The sequence below is a fragment of the Jaculus jaculus genome, chromosome 12 (genome assembly GCF_020740685.1).
Source record: "Jaculus jaculus isolate mJacJac1 chromosome 12, mJacJac1.mat.Y.cur, whole genome shotgun sequence".
Lineage (NCBI taxonomy): Eukaryota > Metazoa > Chordata > Mammalia > Rodentia > Dipodidae > Jaculus > Jaculus jaculus.
In genome coordinates, this window is record NC_059113.1 from 33,847,998 (window position 1) to 33,869,971 (window position 21,974).

Consider the following 21,974-nt stretch of genomic DNA (forward strand, 5'->3'; position numbering starts at 1 on the left):
TATGATTCAAAGAACTCTCTATTTCTTTTACTTCTTCCTTCTTCATTCTATCTGAAGTGACAAAATGGCTGCTCAAATTCGGTGATGTTTCTGCAAAAGTAACCAAATTTATTCACAATTATTTTAAACTTTATCAAAACCTTCCGTACAGCTGTATCCTTCTCACCCCAAAATAAATAAATCACATCCCATTTATTCCCCCACAAAACTGTCACAATGATAAAAGGATTTCTTACCAGCTCAACTTTTGGACCAAGACCTTCAAAAATTTTATGAGCTTCTTCTGCTTTTTTCTAGGAATAAAAACATTATTGGCTTTTATATTTAAAAATTACATTAATTAACCAGAATAAAATCACCACCTATTTGAAATTATGTATCTGAGACTAATCTACACCTGAATTTCTTTATTTCCAAATATTCCACTTTTATATGGTAGGCTGAAATACTCTCTAATTTTCCCCCATACAGAGGATTAAACCCAGGTGTTCATGCATTCTAGGCAAGCAGTCTATGTTTCCATCATTCTCTAGTTTTATTTTCATAGGATTTCTCACCATAGTCAGTCAAAACTTAAAACCTATGATAAAATCAATACTAAATAATGTAAAATTATTAAAGTTAATAGATACTGAAAATCTAGGAAGGAATATTTACTACAAGAAACAAATCCCCAAAGCATTCTGAATATTTTAATTCATAATGCCTTTATTAAAATTTAAAAACATAGGAGGCCTGGAGAAGATGGCTTAGCAGTAAAGGAATTTGCTTGCAAAGCCAAAGGACCCTGGTTCGATTCCCTAGGACCCACGTAAGCTAGATGCACAAGGAAACACAAGCATGTGGAATTCGTTTGTGGTGGCTGGAGGCCTTAGAGTGTGCTCACTTGCTGGCTCTCTCACTCTCTCTCTCAAATAAATAAATCAATTAAAGTAAAAAAGACAATATATTTTTAAAAACACAAAAAAAATCTGGTTTAAAAAACTTGAGATGGGGAGGGGATATGGTGGAGAATGGAATCTCAAAGGGGAAAGTGGGGGGGTAGGGAGGGTATTACATGGGATACTCTTTATAATCATGGAAAATGTTAGTTAAAATAGAGAAAAAAATTAAAAAAAAAAACATTCTTCAAAAAACACAACTTTAGGGCTAGAGAGATGGCTTAGCGGTTAAGCACTTGCCTTTGAAGCCTAAGGACCCCGGTTCGAGGTTCGATTCCTCAGGACCCACGTTAGCCAGATACACAAGGGGGTGCACGTGTCTGGCGTTCGTTTGTAGTGGCTGGAAGCTCTGGCGGACCCATTCACTCTATCTACCTCCCTCCCTCCCTCCCCCCCCCCCTCTGTCACTCTCACATAAATAAATAAAAATTAAAAAACAACTTTAAAAACATAAAATGTCATAAAGTGGCCAGCTTTCACTATGGTAAACTAAAATGACATCATGGAAGAAAACATATAATGAGGTTTGTTTTTTTTTTAATTTATTTATTTATTTATTTGAGAGCAACAGACACAGAGAGAAAGACAGATAGAGGGAGAGAGAGAGAATGGGCGCGCCAGGGCTTCCAGCCTCTGCAAACAAACTCCAGACGCGTGCGCCCCCTTGTGCATCTGGCTAACGTGGGACCTGGGGAACCGAGCCTCGAACCGGGGTCCTTAGGCTTCACAGGCAAGCGCTTAACCGCTACGCCATCTCTCCAGCCCTAATGAGGTATTTTTGTTACATGGAAACTTTAGTAACAGCTGAATAATAATGGAAAGGCTAGTTTTACTCAAAGTGTTAAGAAGTAAATAAAAGCTAAATTACGCGCTGGAGAGATGGCTTAGCGGTTAAGCTGTATTATGTTTGATTATGTATGCTCACTGAAGGCAGCATGGGAAGGAACAAAGAGGAGGAGAGCCTGTAGTGATGAGCCCACAAGTGAGCTTTCTTCCTCCCACCATTCCCTGCTGAGAACTGCAAAAGAGCAACTAACTGTGGAGGTCTGGGGAGATGCTTCAATGGATTAGGGCTCACAGATCAAGCTGGCATATCCATGTCTGATGCACAGATCCACTGTGAAAAGCTGGAAATCATGGTGAGTTTCTGTATCCCAGCATGACGACACAGATGCTGACACCAAAATGGGAGGCAGAGACTGTAGAACTTCCCAGTAAGTGCAGAAAAGAACAAATAGCATGAGAATCCACAGTGAAGGCCTTTCATTCTGGCATTTGGGAAGCCAAGAATCCCTGTCAGCCTGAGAGTACATAGTGAATTCCAGATCAGCCTGGCTTATGGTGAGAACCTACCTCAAAAACAAACAAAAACCAAAACCAAACCCTCAAGCTTTGGTATTACATGACTCTTAAGTAAAAATGAGGAAGTAGACATGGTGATGCACACTGGTAACCCTAGCACTTAGGAGACAGACACAAGAGGAGAACTGTAAGTACAATGCCAGCCCAACCTATATAGCCAAGTTCCGGATCAGCTAGGACTACATAGTAAGAACTTGTTCTAAGGGAAAGAAAAAAAAAAAAAAAAACCCCAAAGAACAAGGAAAAAGAAGAAACAACTACAGAATGACTCTTTTGTACTAGGTGCTACCAAAACTGCTTACCTACACTTGTATAGAAATTAACTCAGTAAATAATATGTACACAATATAATAGAAAACTGAAATCAGCTTTTACTATAATTAAAATGATAGTGGAAGATAACCAGAAATGGAAAGGCCAAGGCAAGTGGGTCCACAGGTTCTGCTGCAGAAATAACACAAGCTTACCCGGTTCTCGTCATAAATGATCTGGACAATGCTGCGGTGCTTCTGCTCCACAGGAGGAGGAGACACAGGCTTCTCTGGCTCGGGAGGTTTGGCAGCTTCTTCTTCAAGCTGTTGCTAAGAGACCAAGTAAGGAAGAGTGAGGCATCTGCTGCATACCACTCCACCAGCAATTAGCCAGGGTAACACATGATTATCTTATGCTTAGCATTATTTGTTGATTCTGGAGGATTTAATCTAAATCTCATGAATGACCCCAAGGACTCAAAGGAAAAACAACCAAATTCATTGTAACAACTAAATAACACAAATCACACTAAAATAGATATTAAACTATGAGGAAAGAATCTTCAATATATTAATTCTTAATTCTGAAAAACGGAAACACTAAGAAACTAAGCTTAAGGAAGGCACTCTATTGTACCTATACAACAATATTCTTTGATGGCACTAGAAAAAGTTATATGGTTTTGAGAATTAATCCTTAACTCAGATCAACAGAATGGTGGGAACCCAACATTTTCTGGTAGTGTTCCAAAATCCAAGAGGCACTGAACTGCTGTTGTGTATCATTTTAAAACAGAAGGCTATAGAATTAGGCCATATTTGTGTCTCTGGATTTGATCCTTAAGGGCACTTTACAGGTGGTATGACTTTAGGATCTTTTTTTCTGAAATCTTGCCTCAATCTTCTTTTCATTTTTATATTTTATTTATTTGAAAGGGGGGGATGGGCACAACAGGGCCTCCAGCCACTGCTGGAAGCCACATTGCGCATCTGGTTTACATGGTTCCTGGGGAATCGAACATGGATTCTTAGGCTTCTCAGGCACAAAGCCGTCTCTCCAGCCCCCTTGCCTCAACCTTAAGGAAGGATGTAGATCACTCATACATAAAGGATAACAATACTACCTATAAGTTTCTGCAAGGGTTGAAATGACTCAAAACTAAAGCACACTGCAACTATAAATGTTCAGTAAATATTACTTATTAATGTAAGTATGAACTTGTCTGTCATGACCATTACTTCTTCCTTTTAGAAACCTAAACCTATCCCTAAACCCTGGGCTGGAGAGATGGCTCAGTGGTATGAATGAATATGGCCTTGTCAGTGCCTCCTGCAACTGTAAATGAACTGCAGACACATGTATAACTTTTTACATCTGGTCCTACTGGGTCCTGGGGAATTGATCCTGGGCAATCAGGTTTAATGTGCCTTTAACTGCTGAGCTATCTCTCCAGCTCCCAGAATTAAAAAATAATAATAACTGGAGCTGGGGCTGGTGAGATGGTTCAGCGATTTAAGTGCTCGTTTACAAAGCCTAACAGGCTGGGTTCAGCATCCACATAAATCTAGATGTAGAAAGTGGTGTATGCATATGGAGATCGTGTGCAGCGGCAGGAGGCCCTGGCATGCCCGTATTCATTCATTCTTTCTTTCTCTGTCTTCCTCCTTTTGCCTGTCTCTTACTTAAGTAAATTAATAAAATATTTTAAAGATTTATTAATTAATAAAGGGAAGAGAAAGGAAGGGAGGAGGGTACTTAATAGGTTGGTATTGTATATATGTAAGTAGAATGATTGAGATGGGGAGGGGATATGATGGGGAATGGAATTTCAAAGGGAAAGTGGGGGGGAGGGTATTACCATGGGATATTTTTTATAATCATGGAAAATGTTAATAAAAATTTGAGATAAAAAGATTTATTAATTAGAGAAAGAAAGAAAATGGGCATACGAGGTCCTCTTGCCACTATAAACACAAACTCCAGATGCATTCACCACTTTCAGGCTCTGGCTTTGAGTACTAGGAATCAAACCAAGTTGTCAAGTTTTGCATGCAAACATCTTTTGCCTCTGAGCCTTCAATTCTAGCACTCAGGAGGCAGAGGTAGGAGAATCACTGTGAGTTCAAGGCCAGCCCGAAACTACAGAGTTAGTGCCAGGTCAGCCTGGGCTAGAATGAGACCCTATCTCAGGAATAGAATAAAAATAAATAAATAAATAACCTGTAACTTGGGTCTCTAGCCATCTGGCTGCAGAAGGTGTTATTTTGGGGCAAATCTTGGGAGTCAGCCCTGAGATGTCTTTGGGGCCAGATCTGGATTTCAGCCCAAAGGGGTGAAAGAGCAATCTGAACTCTGGTGGTTCATGACTGCGTGCTTGCTGCTTTTGGTGTGTTTACTGGCTTGGTATCTCTCTGCTTAGATCTATGAAAGGCAGCCAGCTTCTTCCACCAATGGTGGAGTTTCCGCTGGACTTAAAAGTGGAAATAAACCCATTCTTCCTATAGCTATGTCTGGTTGGATGTTTATCTCAGCAATGTGAAGATGACTATAATACATACATACAAACATACAGACATACATACTACACACATACATATGCACACAAGATGCAGCATTGAAGACATCTAAAAAACATGCTAAATACCAATGAAGTAAAATACAAAGGGTCATATGTTCTTATATTCTCTTTAAGTGAAAAACCCAGAATAGGTATGTTGTAGACGACAAATATTTTAAAAAATATTTATTTGCAAAGAAAGAGAATTGCACATCAGGGCCTCTAACCACTGCAAATGAACTCAAGGTGCATGAGCTATTTTGTACATCTGGCTTTACATGGGTACTGGGGAATGGAACCCGGGCTATCAGACATTGAAAGCAAGCACCTTAACTGCTGGGCCATCTGTCCAGCCCACAAGATCTCTGTTCTGAAAAGTGACAAAAATGGGCTGGATGGTAAAGAAAAATGAAGTTATGAAATTTGCAGAAAAATGGATGGATCTGGAATGGATTATACTAAGTGAGGTAACCCAGGCCCAGAAAGCCAAACGCCACATGTTCTCCCTCATATGTGGATCCTAGCTACAGATGATTAGACTTCTGCGTGAGAAGGAAAATACTTAGTAGCACAGGCCAGTAAGTTAAAAAGGAGATACAAAGGAAAGAGAAAGGAAGAGAGGAGGGTACCTAATAGGTTGGTATTGTATATATGTAAGTACAATGATTGAGATGGGGAGGTAATATGATGGAGAATGAAATTTCAAAGGGGAAAGTGTGTGGGGGGAGAGGGAATTACCATTGGATTTTTTTTTATAATCATGGAAAATGTTAATAAAAATTAAAAATAAAATAAAATAAAAACAGTAAAATAATAAAAAGAAAAAAAATGGGCTGGAAAGATGGCTTAGCAGTTAAGGCACATTCCTGTGAAGCCTAAAGACCCAGGTTAGATTTTCCAGGTCCCACAGAAGCCAGATACACATGGTGGTGCACGTGTCTCGAGAATTCGTTTGCCCTGACTAGAGGCCCTAGCACGCCCATTCTGTCTCCCTCTTTTTCTCTAATAAATGAATAAACACATTTTTTTAAAAAAGCAACAAAAATGTTACTGAATTAGAAGTCTAGGAAGATGGATGAACAGCAAAAAGCAATTGCTTGCATAACCTACTGGCCTAGGTTCAATCCCCATGCAACACACACAGAGAAAGGCAGCAAAAAGTGGCTCAAGCATCTGGTGTTAGTTTATAATTGCAAGGCATACTGCATGCACGCCCATGGGCACACACACGCATACAGACACGTGTCTGCGTGCAAATAAAAAATAAAACTTAAAAGCCTGTCATGGAATATTTGTGGTGATAACGGCAATATTATGAGTGCATCATAAGTGCTTAATTATACACTTTGAATGGATAAATATTATGGTGCAAATTATATCTTTATGTTTATTTTTACTTTCTTTTATTGGTTTCATTTCCTTCAAGGTATGGTCTCACTGTAGCCTAGGCTGACCTGGAATTCACTCTGTAGTCTCAGGGTGGCTTCCAACTCATGATGATCCTCCTACCTCCCAAGTGCTGGGATTAAAGGTGTGTGCGACCATGCCTGGCAGTAGTACCATTGTTATCAAATTCAACATCATCTAGTACACTGAAAGATGATGTAATCAGACAATACATCATGGGAAATGAATGGATCCACATAACAAAGTACAGAAAAAAGCAAGTCATAAAATATATAAGGTATGATTTACTGGACATTCTAAGATATAGATTACATTAAATAATAAAAAGTAACACTTACTTGTTTCTTTTTCAGTTTAAGGATCTGTTGTTCTACTTTTGCAATTTCTCGATCCACTCGATCCATACTCTGTATTAACTCTTCCTTTGAAAGCTTTGAAGGTGAAGCATTCTGATCATCTCCACAGGGGTGCCCAGCAACAGGAGAGGATGGAGCTTCATGTTTGCCTCCAAATGTTGGATCCTTTTGGGGGGGGGGGTGATCAAAAGCTATCATTTATTTCTCACTAAAAGCCAATACTATTGTAGAGTCATAACTATCTTAAAATAGTCATGTTTTCAATTTCTCCAACGCTAGAACTTTCATATACATACATACAAATATTTACAAAACAAATCATGCATATATTCACACTTTCACATTTTTTCACTTTTGAGTCAGGGTTGTACTTTAGCCCAGCTGGCCTCAAACTCACAGCAAATATCCTACCTCAGACTCTCTACTCCTGCAATTAAAGGTGTGTACCATCATGCCAATCTCCCACTTTTCTAGCTTTGATACACTATTCAGTATTCTGAAGACTTCAACAACTATCCAGACTAAGGTGGACAGATGTTGATCAGCATTCACTTTAACAATATTGAAACTATCAAGAACTTTTGAGTATAATAGATGAGTATAATAGATGTAAACTCACAAGGTCACTGGCTTCCAAAAGAAAAACATGCTTCTGCCAGGTGTGGTGGCATATACCTCTAGGCCCAGCATTCTAGGCCCAGCATTCAGGAGGCTAAGGCAGGTAGAACAGAGTTTTGAGATCAGCCTGAACTAGAGTTAAGTTCCAAGTCAGCCTGTGTTAAGAGTAAGACCCTGCCACAGAAAGGGGGGGGTGGTGCACAGGTGCCTAGAGAGACTCTTAGTTGTTAAGGTGTTTGCTTGCAAAACCTAAAGACCCAGGTTCCACTTCCCACATAAAGACAGAAGCACAAAGTGGCGAATATATGCAGGGGTAAAGGCACTGATGCACCTGTGCACGCATTCTCTTGTGTGTGTACATGTGCTCACTCTCTGCTTGCAAATAAAAAACTAAGACTATTTACATACACACACACACACACACACACACACACACACAAACACAAAAAAAAAAAAAACTGGTAGTGTGTGCCTTTAATCCCAACACTCACGAGGCAGAGGTAGGAGAAATGCCATGAGTTCAAGGCCACCCTGAGACTACAAAGTGAATTCCAGGTCAGCCTGGGCTAGAGTGAGAACCTACTTTGAAAAAGAAAAATATGTACATATATTCCTCTCTCTCTCTCTCTCTTCCACATTATATCTTTTGAGGCTAGTGAGAGAGGTCTCAATGGTTAGGAGCATTTGTTTGCAAAGCCTACTGGCTTGGTCTCAATTCCCCAGCACTTATATAAGGCCAGAAGCAAAAGTGGTACAAGCATCAAGTATCCACCTGCAATGACAAATGAGCCCATTGCAACCATACAATACATGCCTGCAAACATATTTAAAAAGACAGAATTGTGGGCTAATGAGATGGCTTAGTGGTTAAGGTGTTTGCCTGCAAAGCCAAGGATCCTGGTTCGATTCTCCAGGACCCACGTAAACCAGATGCAGAAGGGGGTACATGCATCTGGAGTTTGTTTGCAGTGGCTGGAGGCCCTGGCGCATCCATTCTCTCTCTCTCTCTCTCATCTTCAAATAAATACATAAATAATTAAATAAAAATTTTTGAAAAGACAGATTAGTGGTATAACCATCATAATCACACTTTTTTTTCTGGGGTAAGGGAGGTTGAGGTACTGTCTCACTCCTGACCATTATCAATCTCTAAAAGTACTTAATAGGCTGAAGTAGGAGGATCACTATGAGTTCAAAGCTAGCATGGGCTATGGAGTGCCAGGTTAGCCTGGACTAGAATGAGATACTGCCTCAAAATAAAGAGATTTTGATTCAAATCTGACAGCAAAATAAAAGCAAGGGCTAAGGATATAGTTTGGGTGTAGAGTGCTTTGCCTACTATGTTTAAGGCCACAGGGGATTACCCACCACAATGACAACAGGGAAAAAAAAGAGAGGGGGAGGGGATGAAAAGACAACAAATACATATTGGCATATTACAAAAATCTTCAAGGCATTTTTTTTCTTAAAAGCAACAAGACTCACATTTTCTTTGCATAGGAAAGGCTGGTAGCAATAAAACATTCTGGGCATGGTGGCACATGCCTTTAATCTCAGCATTCAGGAGGCAGAGGTTAAGAGAATGGCTGTAAATTTAAGGCTAGCCTGGAACTACAGTGAATTCCAGGTCAGCACAAACTATAGTGAGACCCTACCTCAAAAAAAAAAAAAAAAAAAAAGAAAGAAGGGGGGGTGGGAGAGAGGGCGGAAAAGAACAGAAAAAAGGAGAAAGAATAACAAAACGTTTGTAAATACAAACTAAGAATTTAGTATAAATTTTTAAAAAAATGGAAAAATGGGCTAGAGATGGCTTAGCAATTAAGTGCTTGCCTGTAAAGCTTAAGGACCCCATTTCAAGGCTCGAGTCCCCGAGACCCACACAAGCCAGATGCACAAGGGGGTGCACACATCCAGAGTTTGTTTATAGTGGCTGGAAGCCCTGGTGCACCCACTCTTTCTCGTGCTCTCTCTCTCTCTCTCTGTTACTTTCTGTCACTCTCAAATAAAAATAAACAAAAATTAAAATTAAAAAAAAAGCCAGGCGTGTTGGCGCACGCCTTTAATCCCAGCACTCGGGAGGCAGAAATAGGAGGATCAGCGTGAGTTCAAGGCCACCCTGAGACTACAGAGTTAATTCCAGGTCAGCCTGGACCAGAGTGAGACCTTACCTGGGGGGAAAAAAAATTAAAAAAAACAGAAAGAACAATTATGGAACAACATTCACAAAACAAGGGAGATTAATTACCAATAATAAACAAGTGAAAACCATGTCAAATCTACCAGGAATGGTGGTTGTGAGCACCTTTTAATCCCAGCACTAGGGAGGCCAAAATAGGAGGATCACTGTGAGTTGGAGGCCAGCCCGGGACTATAGAGTGAGCAACCTGGACTATAGTCAAACCCTACCATGAAGAAAAACACACACACACACACACTCACACACACACACACACACAAAGTCAAATGTTACTAAACTGGCGTAAGTCAAAGCAATGACAGAAAGATGTGGGACATGTAAGCATGGCTATTAGGAATAAGAACTGGTTTTATTCCTTTAGAGAACATTCTAAAAATGAATCTTTACAAGTATTTCAATTCTGATATATGGCTCATTATACTAACAGAATTTTAACTTGCAGTAATAATAAGGATATAGAAAAAAACCCTAACCTAAAGAATATAGTCACAGTGTTGTACTTACGAACAAACAGGTAACCTAAATGTGCGATAACTCACTAAAAACTATTTTATTAAATACTAGTGTATTTATCAAATACACTAATAATATAGTTGTAAATTTTCTGATAGATAGGTCAAGAGTACTGTTTAAGTAAAATTATCATGGAATAGGCGGGAGAGATTAACGGTTAAGGCACATGCCTGCAACGCCTAAGGACCCAGGTTCAATTCTCCAGATCCAACGTAAGCCAGATGCATGTGGTGGCCCATGCATCTGGAGTTCGTTTGCAGTGGCTAGAGGCCCTGGAGTGCCCATTCTCTCTCTCTCTTAATCTGTCTCTAACAAAAATAAATAAATAAAAATAGATCTTAAAAAAATATCATGGTGTCAGGCGTGGTGGTGCACGCCTTTAATCCCAGCACTCAGGAGGCAGAGGTAGAAGGAGCGCCATGAGTTCAAGGCCACCCTGAGATGACAGAGTTAATTCCAGGTCAGCCTGGACCAGACTGAGACCCTACCTCGAAAAAAAAAAAAATCATGGAATAGAATACCCAAAGTGAGCACGTTAAAATATGTACACAAATAAGAATAAACAGCAAAATGTGAACAATGATTTGTAAGTAATGAGACGATAGGCCTTATGGTTTGAACATATCCACAGGCACATGGTCCAAACTAGTAGCACTTTGAGAAGGCTATGGAACCTTTAAGAGTCCTTGGTGGAAGAAGTATGTCACTGAGGGCAAGCCCAGAAGTTTAATAATAGCTCAGCCTCACTTCCTTTTCATCCCCTGCTTACTGACCATGTGACTAGCTAGGCTTTTTGTTCTAGATTGCTATGGCCTTGCCACCATGATGGAGTGTATTCTTCAAAACTATAAGCCAAAATAAACCCCTTTCATTCCTAAGCTTGCTTCTGGTCAGGTAATTTGTTCACCATAATGAGGTAGTAACTAATATAGTAGTTAACTGGTTCACACAGGCAAATCGAACAATAATAAAAAAGGGAGGAAGGAAAACCCGAGGAGGGAGTAAAGGAAGGGCAGGAGTAATGACATAGGGTTTGGGGTTTGCATTTTCATTCCAACTCCAGAAGCAAGGCATAGATCCCTTAATTTTTTCCCAACATCTCCTTTCTCAACATAAAATAAAAATAAGCCACATGATGATTTTAAATGCCACAGTTTAATAAATGAGTTTTAAGGTCCCTTTCTACTATTTAAAAAAAAGAAAAAAACTTCTAGAGCTAGGTTACATTTATTTGTTTAGCCTTGAAAGACCACTATTTGTTGCATTTTAAGTTTGTTCCTTTTTACATAGCAAAATATTTATTGTAGAGCTGAAGACATGACAAGAGAAAGAAAAGGCATACCGCTGTAAACAAACACCATGCAAACTCCAGACAAGTGTCACTTCATGTGTCTTAGCTTCATGTGGGTACTGGAGAAGTGAACTGGGGCTGTCAGGTTTTACAAGCAAGTGTCTTAATTACTGAATCATCTCCCTGCTCAGATAAACTATTTTAAAAATGCTTGCAAGCCAAGTGGTGGTGCACGCAGAGGTAGCAGAATCGCCATGAGTTCGAGGTCGTCCTGAAACTACATAGTGAATTCCAGATCAGCCTGGGCTAGAGTGAAACCCTATCATGAAAAACCAAAAACAAATAAATGAATAAATAAATGCTAGCAAAAGCTGACATGGTGGTGGTATGCACCTTTAATCCCAGTACTTGGGAGGCAGAGGTAGGAGGATCACCATGAATTCCAGGCCATTCTGAGACTACATAGCAAATTCCAGGTCAGCCTGGACTAGAGTGTAACCCTACCTGGGGGGAAGGGGGCAGCTAGTCATGGTAGCCCATCCCTTTAATCCCAGTACTTGGTAAGCAAGGTAAGAGGATTGCAATGAGTTTGAGGCCACCCTGAGACTACATAGTGAATTCAAGTCAGCCTGGGCTGGAGCAACACCTTACCTTGACAAACCAAAAAGAAAGGGGGAGGGAGTTGTGAAAATATTTCTTGTAAACCCTAGAGACTATAATGCTGATATTTCACATGGTGTGACAATATGTAGCAAAGCCAAAAGCCCCCAGAAGCTTGACCATTTTCACACAGAGCTTTTACTGTCATTTATTACGTGATTTATTATTTTGACTATTTATAGAGAAATTAGACAAAAAGGGCTGGAGAAATGGTACAGCAATTAAAAGTACTGGCCTGTAAAGCTTGCTTGGGTTCAATTCTCAGGACCCACATAAAGCCATCTGCACAAAATGCTGCAAGCATCTGGAGTTCATTTACAACAGTAAGAGGTCCTGGCATAGCTATACTCTGTGTCTGTTTGTCTGTCTGTTTCTGTCACAAATATATTTTAACATATTATAAAAATGTTTTTATTTGCAAGCAGAGATAGAGAGAAGAGAGACAGACATAGAAAATGGGCAGACCTGGGCCTCCAGCCACTTTAAATGAACTCCAGATACATGTGCCACTTTGTGAAGCTGCCTTTATGTAGTTACTGGGTACTCAACCTCCAGTCATTAGGTCTTGCAGGACTTTGTTTACCTTAACCGATGAGCCATCTCTCCAGCCCATAAATGAAAATATTTCAAAAAAAAAAAAAAAAACCAAAAAAGCAGTGCAACACATACTTCTTTATAATTTATGTAGATTCAGTTGCTATGTTTGCTTCTCTCTCTCTCTCTTTTTTTTTTTTTTTTTTTTTTTTGGTTTTTAAAGGTAGGGTCTCACTCCAGCTCTGGATTATTCGGAATTCACTATGTAGTCTCAGGGTGGCCTCGAACTTATTCTGATCCTCCTATCTCTGACTCCCAAGTGCTGGGATTGAAGGTGTGTACCACCTGTCCAGCTTTTCTCTTTATATATCCAGCATTGCCTTATTTTGTTTCTGACTGAACTACTCAAAAATAATTAGAAACATATTTACTAGCATTTAAATTATTTTTGTAGCCTAAAAAAAAAAATAAATCAATGAAAAGTATATGTACTTATTTATATCCCACCTTCTTGAACTGGGGATCACAATCCCATTAAGTTTTATAATTCAATTTGGGAGTTGTAAAAAAAAAAAAAAGTGGCCATATTAAAACTTTTCTGAATAGAAAATGACCAAAAATTATTTCAAAATATATGCTGTGTCTATGGCATTTCTGACCTGTTTGCATTACCCATCTCTGAAGCCTTGGTTCTGCCACCTGACCAGACAACAACAATAAAGACTGCCTGGGCTTCAAGGCTATTTTGTTTAAAATTCCAGTATTTTTACTATACATACAAAGTTTTCTTCACATATAGAAATATAATGTTTAAATTACAAAGAATGAGTATTTTCCTACTATCATTCTTCAGCATCAAATAATTGATTTTAAAAATTGTTCACTGAGGGCTACAGAGATGGCTCAGGAGTTAAGGTGCTTGCCTGGAAAGCCTGAGGTCCTGGGTTTTACCCATGTAAAACCTGATGCATAGGCAGCATATGTGTCTGGAATTCACTTGCAGTAGCTAGAGGACCTGGCCCACCCATTCTCTGTCTCTTTTTCTCATAAATAAATAAGTAAATATTTTAAGAAATTGTTCTTTGAATAGCCCAATAGATTCTGTCCTGTAGATTAAGTATTCAGCCAAGATTTAGTTTTTTAAGTAAAAACAAACAAGTACATTCATTTCATTAGTATATAAATTTTCCTTGATCTTCAAAAAACATATAGTTCAATGTATATCAAAGAAGTTTTAAAAACTAAATTCATGATTTATTACTAGTAAATGTTTGACTTATATGCCTGTTTTATATAATGGCTGTAAAAATTTCTGAGATGAAAAGTAGCTGCAAGTGAAAAAAGTTTAGAAAGCCCTGGCTAGTAAGTCAGATACAAAGAACAGTCGTAAAAGTAAATGAGTTTATGGGAAGAAGATATGATGTCAGAAACACTTTAAATATTACTATCTATTAAAAAAAAAAAGTTAAAGCTGGGGCTAGAGAGATAGTCAGTGGTTAAAGATGTTTGCTTGCAAAGCCTGACGGCCAGTTCAATTACCTAGTACCCATATAAAGCCAGCTGCACAAAGCAGTGCATACATCTGGAGTTGGTTTGCTATAGCAGGAGGCCCTGGCACGCCCATATTTCCTCTCTCTACCTGCCTTTGTCTGTCTGTCTCACTGAAATAAATTATAACCAGGCATCATGGCTCTCATCTTTAAATCCCAGCATTCTGGGAGCTGAGGTAGGAAGATCACTTTGAAGCTAAGGCCAGCCTCGGGCTACAGAGTAATCTCTAGACTACACTGGGCTAAAGTAAGATCCTGCCTGAGTGTGGGGTAAGGAATTAAGACAAGGCAGGGGAGATTGCTTATGGGTTAAGAGCCTGGTCCCAACAGCATGGGAGGGTCTAAGACCACCCAAGTTCAACTCCCCAGAAAGGCTCATAAAAACCTGAGTGTGGGGCTGGAGAGATGGCTTAGTGGTTAAGGCACATGCCTGCAAAGCCTACGGACCCAGATTCGATTTTCCAGGTCCCACAATAAGCCAGATGCACAAGAGGGTGCATGCATCTGGAGTTTTTTGCAGTGGCTGGAGGCCCTGGCATGCCCATTCTTTCTCTGTCTCTCTAATAAATAAAAACAAATCTAAAAAAAAAAACCCATGGGTGTGGCTACGCATATTTATGATCCTAATCACAGGGTGGGAGTCTGAGGGATTAAGACTAAAGAAGTAATGGGACTCACAGATGAGCAATAAAAAAACCTGCACTGGACTTTCTCCTCTAGAAGCACACACATGTTCATATACCACACCGTAATATATCACTCCATACACTCTAATTAAGGACGTGCAAAAATAAAAAATTAAGACAAAGAATACTGAAAAAAATTAACAAAACACATACACCGTTCACTAAAGAAAGGTAATGAAAGCCGAGTGTGGTGGCACACACCTTTAATACCAGCTCTTGCAAGGCAGAGGTAGGTGGACTGCTGAGAGTTCAAGGCCACCCTGAGACTACATACTGAATTACAGGTCAGCCTGAGCTACAGTGAAACCCTACCTCAGGGGAAAAAAAAAGAAACAAAGAAAAGGAGGGAGAGAGGGAAGAAGGAAGGAAGGAAGGAAATGAAGAAAACAAAGGAAACGAAGGGCTGGGGAAATGGCTCAGCAGTTAAAGGCTGCTTCCCCACTACCCACATAAAGGAGCACATGCACTGAGAGTTCATTTGCAACGACACTAGGTCCTTGCGTACCTTGTTCTCACTGCATATAAATAAATAATAAAAATGTAAAAAGAAAGAAGGTAAAGAAAAGAAACATGATTTGGTTTTAAAACAACTCTCATCAATTCATAATATTCATTATTTAAAACATCACAAATATAGTAAATAATGAAAGTAGTTAAGGGACTGGGGAGATGCTTGGTAGGTAAAGTGGTTGCCATACAAGCATGAAGACCTTGGACCCTCAGGAACATGTAAAAGCTGCAGCACATACCAGTAATTCCAGGACTTGGGAAGCCAACACCTATAATCCTGAAATCCAAACCTTGGGAAAGCAAAGACAGGAGAACCTCTAGGGCTTGTTTGCTTGCTAGCTAGAGAGTATAACTGAATATCTAAACTGTAGGGTTAGTGCAAGACTGCCTCACAGAACCATAATGTATGGAGCAACTGACAAAGACACCTAACACACACACACACACACACACACAAAATACAATTCAAGGTCAGCCTCAGCTATATAATGAGGTCCAGGCAAGCCTGGACTGCAGGAAACCCTGATTCCAAACAAACAAACAAAAAATCCTAGGCATGGTGGCACATGTCTTTAGTCCAAGCACTTGGAGAATGAGGTAGGAAGAGCTCACAGCCAACTAGAGACTACAGAATAAATTCCAGGTTAGCCCAGGCTAGAGTAAGACCCTGCTTGATGGTACGATTATAAAAATAATGAATTACATACTTGAAAAATGCTAGATTTTAAATGTTCTTAATATACCATGAAGTGATGGGTACGTTAATTAGCTTGATTTAATCATTCCATAATGTATACATATTTTACATTGGATGTGTACAAGGGTTTATAGAATTATAGGTCATTTCTTCCTCTGTCATTTTCTTCCCTCTCTCTCCTCTTCCCTAAATACTCCTCCCCTAGACTGGATAGGCTGGTCTCAAATTCACTTGAATTTCTGATCCCCCTGACTCTCAGTTTGAGAATACCACCATGCTGTTTATGAAGTACTCACACAACTGAACTCTGGGCCTTCTGCATGCTAGAAAGCACTTTACCAACTGAGGTGGGGCCCCTTTTCTGTAGAGTTTGGAGACAAAGTAAAAAAAAGTTCTAGGATGACCTGGAATTCACTGTATAATCTAGGCTGGGCTAATAGGAAAATCTTCCCACCTCTGCCAACTAAATGCAGGGACTACAGACATAAGCCACCAAATCAAACCACTGTACTTTCCAAATTTCTAAATTTTCTCCAAGTATGTAATACTTATATAAATTAGGGATAGTTGTTTTCTATGTAAAAATTATAAAGTTAAATCTGACATTATGGTGAATAAGCATTTACATGAGAATTAGACAATCAAAATTGACCTTTACTGATACTTCTCAGACTATTCTCACAGTCAAGCTACTACTGTCTGGAGATTAAACCTTTGGTTAATAGTTTGCTTGATAAAAATTTTGACTATCCCACCTCAATAACCTTCAGAGAGTCTGGTGTAAATGGTCACAGCAGTATTACACATCTATGTTCCACAGAGCAAGAGAACAAGCATCTACCTTCTTGGCGTCTGTAGACGACCTCAGCCCTTCTGGCAGTGCATGTACTAAAGGCAAAACAGCAGCACTGACACGCTGAAAATGAGAGTCAGAAACCTGTTCCAGACGTGGTCGCTTGGAGTCCAAGGACTCGTGATCCACTGGTGATGGGCCTGGGTGAAACTGTTCATATCCCGTTCGCCTTTCTTGAGGCCTAGATGTACCAAAAAATATTTTTTTAATTGCAGTTCGATTTTGGAAGCACTGAAAAGGTCATACTTCTTTCAAAATGAGCTCCTGCCTCCTCCATCTATCCCCAAGTAATGTATTCCTTAGATGAATACTTCTAAAATTCTATACACGGGTACTGGGGAAGAAGAACCGGGCCACCAGGCTTTGCAATCAAGCACCTTTAACCACTGCAGCTCCGAAAATTCTAATAAAAATTTTTCTTTAAAGATTTATTTTTTTATTATTAGAGACAGAGAGAGAGACAATGGGCATGCCAGAGCCTCTAGTCACTGCAAACAACTCCAGATGCATGTGCCACTGTGAGTATCTGGCTTACGTGGGACCTGGAGAATCAAACCTGGATCCTTTTGCTTTGTAGGCAAGTGTCTTCAATGCTAAGCCATTTCTCCAGCCCAAAAAATTTTCTTTACAAAGGAAAGCACGACTGTGCACACCTTTAATCCCAGCACTTAGGAGGCAGAGGTGGGAGGATCACCACGAGTTCAAAGCCATCCTGGGACTATAAAGTGAGTTACAAGTTAGACTGGATTAGCATGAGATACACTTCGGAGGGGGGACAAAGGAAGAGGAAAATGGTAAACCAGTACAGAAATAAAAGGTTTAACAAGGGCTGGAGAGATGGCTTAGCAGTTAAGGCACTTGCCTACAAAGCCTAAGGACCCATGTTTGACTCTCGAGATCCCATGTAACTAGGTGATGCTAGCACAAGGTCGCACATGCACACAAGATGGCACACGTCTCGATTCATCTGCAGTGTCTGGAGGGCTTTGCCCGCCAACTGTCTCCCTCCCTCCCTTTCCCTATCTCATAAAATAAAAAAGAAAAACGGTCTAACAAAAGATGTTGATTGGTTAAAAAAAATCAAGTTACTGAAGAGCCATAAAATATTAAAAGCTAGGAGATCGCTCAGAGAGAGAGAGGTTGAGTGAGGGGTGAAGGAAGATGAAAAGGGAGGGTGGTCGGAGATTATGATCAGGCTACTTTGTATATATGTATGAAAACTGTCAGTAAAAAGTTAAAACATCCAGGCATGGTGGTGCACACCTTTAATCCCAGTACTTGGGAGGCAGAGGTAGGAGGATCATCATGAGTTTGAGGCCACCTTGAGACTACATAGTGAATTCCAGGTCAGCCTAAATTCCAGAGTGAAGCCCTACCTCAAAAAACCAAAAAAAAAAAAAAAAAAAAAAAAGTTAAAATAAAATAGGGCTGGAGAGATGACTCAGCTTAGGGACTTGCCTACAAGGCCTAATAACCCAGGTTTAATACCCCAGTACCTATGTAAAGCCAAATGCAAAAGGTGGTGTACTAATCTGGAGCTCATTTTCAGTGGCTAGAGACATTTGAACACTCATGTGCTCGTGCACTCTCTCTCTCCTTACAAATAAATAAATAAAATAAAGTTAGAAGTACACATTTTAGTCCCAATACTCAGGAGGCTAAGGCAAGAGAACCACAGTGAGTTTGAGGCCAGCCTAGGACTACAGAATGAGTAACAGGTCAGCCTCGGCCAAGTAAGATCCTGCCTCAAAAAAAAAAAAAAAAAAAAAAAAAAAAGGTAATAATTTTTGCTGCTTTATTGAGACAAGATCTCACAATAGTGCCAGGCCAAATTGGAACTCTGTAGTCCCAGCCTCTAATTCAGTGGGATCTTCATCCCTCAGCCTCTTTAATGCTGGGATTATATGCATGAGCCACCATACCTGATATTTTAAATTTCTGTTTAGTTAAGAGCAACAGACAGACAGAAAAAGAGGCAGGGAGAGAGAATGGGGATGCCAGAGCCTCCAGCCACTGCAAATGAACTCAGATGTATGTGCCATCTTGTGCATCTGGCTTACGTGGGTCTTGGGGAATCAAGCCTGACATTTTAAAGCCAACTCCCATCTGATCTTTTTTGTTTTTATTATTTAAATTACAGATACCAACTACATCCTCCAGAACTTGGTTTCTGGGGAACTGATTTCAGGTACTCAGGCTTAAGCACTTTATCCACTGGGCCATCTCCCTACCCCTAAAATTATACTTTAAAAACCATTAAAATCAGCCTGGAGAGATGGCTTAGTGGTTAAGGCACTTACTTGCAAAGCCTAAGGAACTAGGTTTGACTTCACAGAACCGATATAAACCAGATGCAAAAGATAGTGTATACCTCTAGAGTTTGTTTGCAAATGGGTAGAGGTCCTGGTGCACCCATTTTTTCTGTATTTCTCATAAATAAATAAATAAAAATGTTAAAATGCCAGGCACAGTGGCACATGTCATTAATTGCAGCACTCTGGAGGCTGATGTAGCAGGATTGCTGTGAGTGAGCTTGGGTCAGTTTGGGTGAGAATTAGACCTTGTGTCAAAAAAAAAAAAAAGCAACAAACACTGTTAAATCACAATCACATATAATTCTGTTCTTTGTGCTTTTGTTTGTTTGCTTGCTTTTGAGATGTGAAGAAACTGAGTCATGGGGAGGGGCAATATTAAGAGGGGTATGATCCTAGCACCTGCCTGTCTCATTTCGCTCTTGGATGCCATGAGATGAACATGTGGTAGCATATTACATGCCACCATCTTCTGCCTACACACATGAACAAAACGATCACAGAGGCAACCAACCAAGAAGTCAAACTATATGTCAAAATAAACCTTTCCTCATTTTAAGTTGATTACCACAGGGATTTTGTCACAATAACACTGGATTAAAACCCAGAAGAAGCTATAGAACAAATGCAGCAAATCAGTACCAAAAGTCAGCTGTATTCTAGAGGCCAACACTGAACAATGTGAAAAAGAAAATAAAACCAGTCATTGGTAGTTCACATATTTTTAAAATAAAGTTTATTTAATGCAATGTGGTAGAAAAAACTCCAGTACATTTATCAGGAAGAATTAAATGTCATTAACCTGAGTGTGTCTTGGTTCTTTGGAAGAAACTTTTTAAGAGCCTCCTTGACTCAAAATATTTTTTTTTTAATTTTTTGTTTATTTTATTTATTTGAGAGTGACAGACAGAGAAAGAGTCAGATAGATAGAGAGAGAATGGGCACGCCAGGGCTTCCAGCCACTGCAAACAAACTCCAGATGCGTGCGCCCCCTTGTGCATCTGGCTAACGTGGGACCTGGGGAATCCAGCCTCGAACCGGGGTCCTTAGGCTTCACAGGCAAGCGCTTAACCGCTAAGCCATCTCTCCAGCCCTCAAAATATTTTTTAACAATTAAAAATTTTGAAGAAAGTTGGTGTTTTTATTGTGAAAATATACATATCTTGGAGAATACATGGCCCCCTCCCCGTTAAAACAAAGCTGTATCTTTAATGTACCTTCAATGGTTCACATATTAATCACATCACTCAGAAGACTGAAGCAACAAGATCACTGGAGTAAAGGATTAGTTCCAAGCCAGCCTGGGCTATAGTAAAACCCAGGCAGAAAAAGAAGGGAGGGATAAAGGGAGGAGAAGAAAGAAAGGGAGGGGAAGAGAAGGAAGGGAATAGGAGGGCTGGAGAGATGGCTCAGCAGTTAAGGCACTTGCCTGTAAAGCTCAAGGACCCAAGTTCAATACCCTAATAATCATATAAAGCCAGATATACACAGTGGCACATGCATTTGGAGTTCATTTGGAGTGGGAAGAAGCCCTGGTGTACCCATTCATAGTCTCTCTTCTCTCTCAAAATTATAACTAAAAGTATTTTTTTTTTACATAAGAAAGAGAAAGAGAAAAAAAGAAAAACACTAAGATTTCACTTTCAATGAACCTCTCATTAAGACTGCTACTACCAGAAAGATAAAAGACGGTCTGGAGAGATGGCTTAGCAGTTAAGGCACTTGCCTGCAAAGCCTAAGGAATCACATTTGACTCTCCAGATCTGCATTAGCCAGACTCATAGTGACACAAGCATGCAAGGTTGCTCATGCACACAAGGACACACATGTGTTTGGAGTTCAACTGCAGTGGCTGGAGGCCTTAGAACATCAATTTTCTCTCTCTTGCATTAAAAAAACCAGAAAACAAAAAAGAAAAAGGAAGGAAGGAAGGAAGGAAGCAAGCAGGCAGGCAGGAAGGAAAGCAGGCAGTTTGTTGGGCTTGCCTCAAAAAACAAAAAAGATGACAAACGATAACAAATATGGACAAGGATGCAGAGAGAGAAGAGTGACCACTGTACACTGCTGGTGAGTGTAATTAGTATAGTCCTTATGGAAAAGAATATGGAGGATTTGACCCAAAATAAAGGAATGAGATAGGCACTTTCATACTCAGTGCAGCATTGTTTCCAATAGTCATGGCATATAAGCATTATCAAATATGCTCATGGGGCAAATGAACAAACTGCAGTGTGTAATAACACACAGGAACATTACTCTAAAATAAGGGGGTGGGCTGGGGATATGGCTCAGTTGGTAAAGTGCTTCTCACACAAACATGAGTACCTGAGTTTAGATCCCCACGGAAAATGTTGGGCATGATATGGCATAAGCCTGTGGTCCCAGTGTTGAAGAGGAAGAGAAAGAATTCCTGGGGCTCACTAGCTATGTACTTTAGCAGAATCCATAAGCTCTAGATCCAGGGAGAGACCTTGCCTCAAAGAATACAGTGAAGAGCAACTGAGGGAGAATCCAAATGTTGACCTTTGGCAAATACACACACACACAGCCCAACATACATGTGCATCTGCACACATAAGAACATACATACATGCACACACATGACACATACATACACAAATAAGTAAATAATAAGCTCTTGCCTTAACCAAATCATCATTGTGCTTGGAGGACATGTA

At 39.8% G+C, this 21,974-nt stretch overlaps 1 protein-coding gene across 19 annotated transcripts in view; it reads right to left on the reverse strand.

The window, feature by feature from the left end:
• The window catches only part of Ncor1 (nuclear receptor corepressor 1), a 194,442-nt gene that overhangs the window by 139,057 nt on the left and 33,411 nt on the right, over nt 1-21,974 (reverse strand). For all 19 annotated transcript variants that reach the window (XM_045131711.1, XM_045131727.1, XM_045131710.1 and 16 more), the window contains exons 4-7: nt 16,973-17,165; nt 6,858-7,040; nt 2,771-2,884; nt 237-293 (exon numbers count right to left, since the gene is read on the reverse strand). In XM_045131711.1, coding sequence (XP_044987646.1) covers nt 237-293; nt 2,771-2,884; nt 6,858-7,040; nt 16,973-17,165 — 547 coding nt within the window. The remainder of the gene's footprint in view (nt 1-236; nt 294-2,770; nt 2,885-6,857; nt 7,041-16,972; nt 17,166-21,974) is intronic.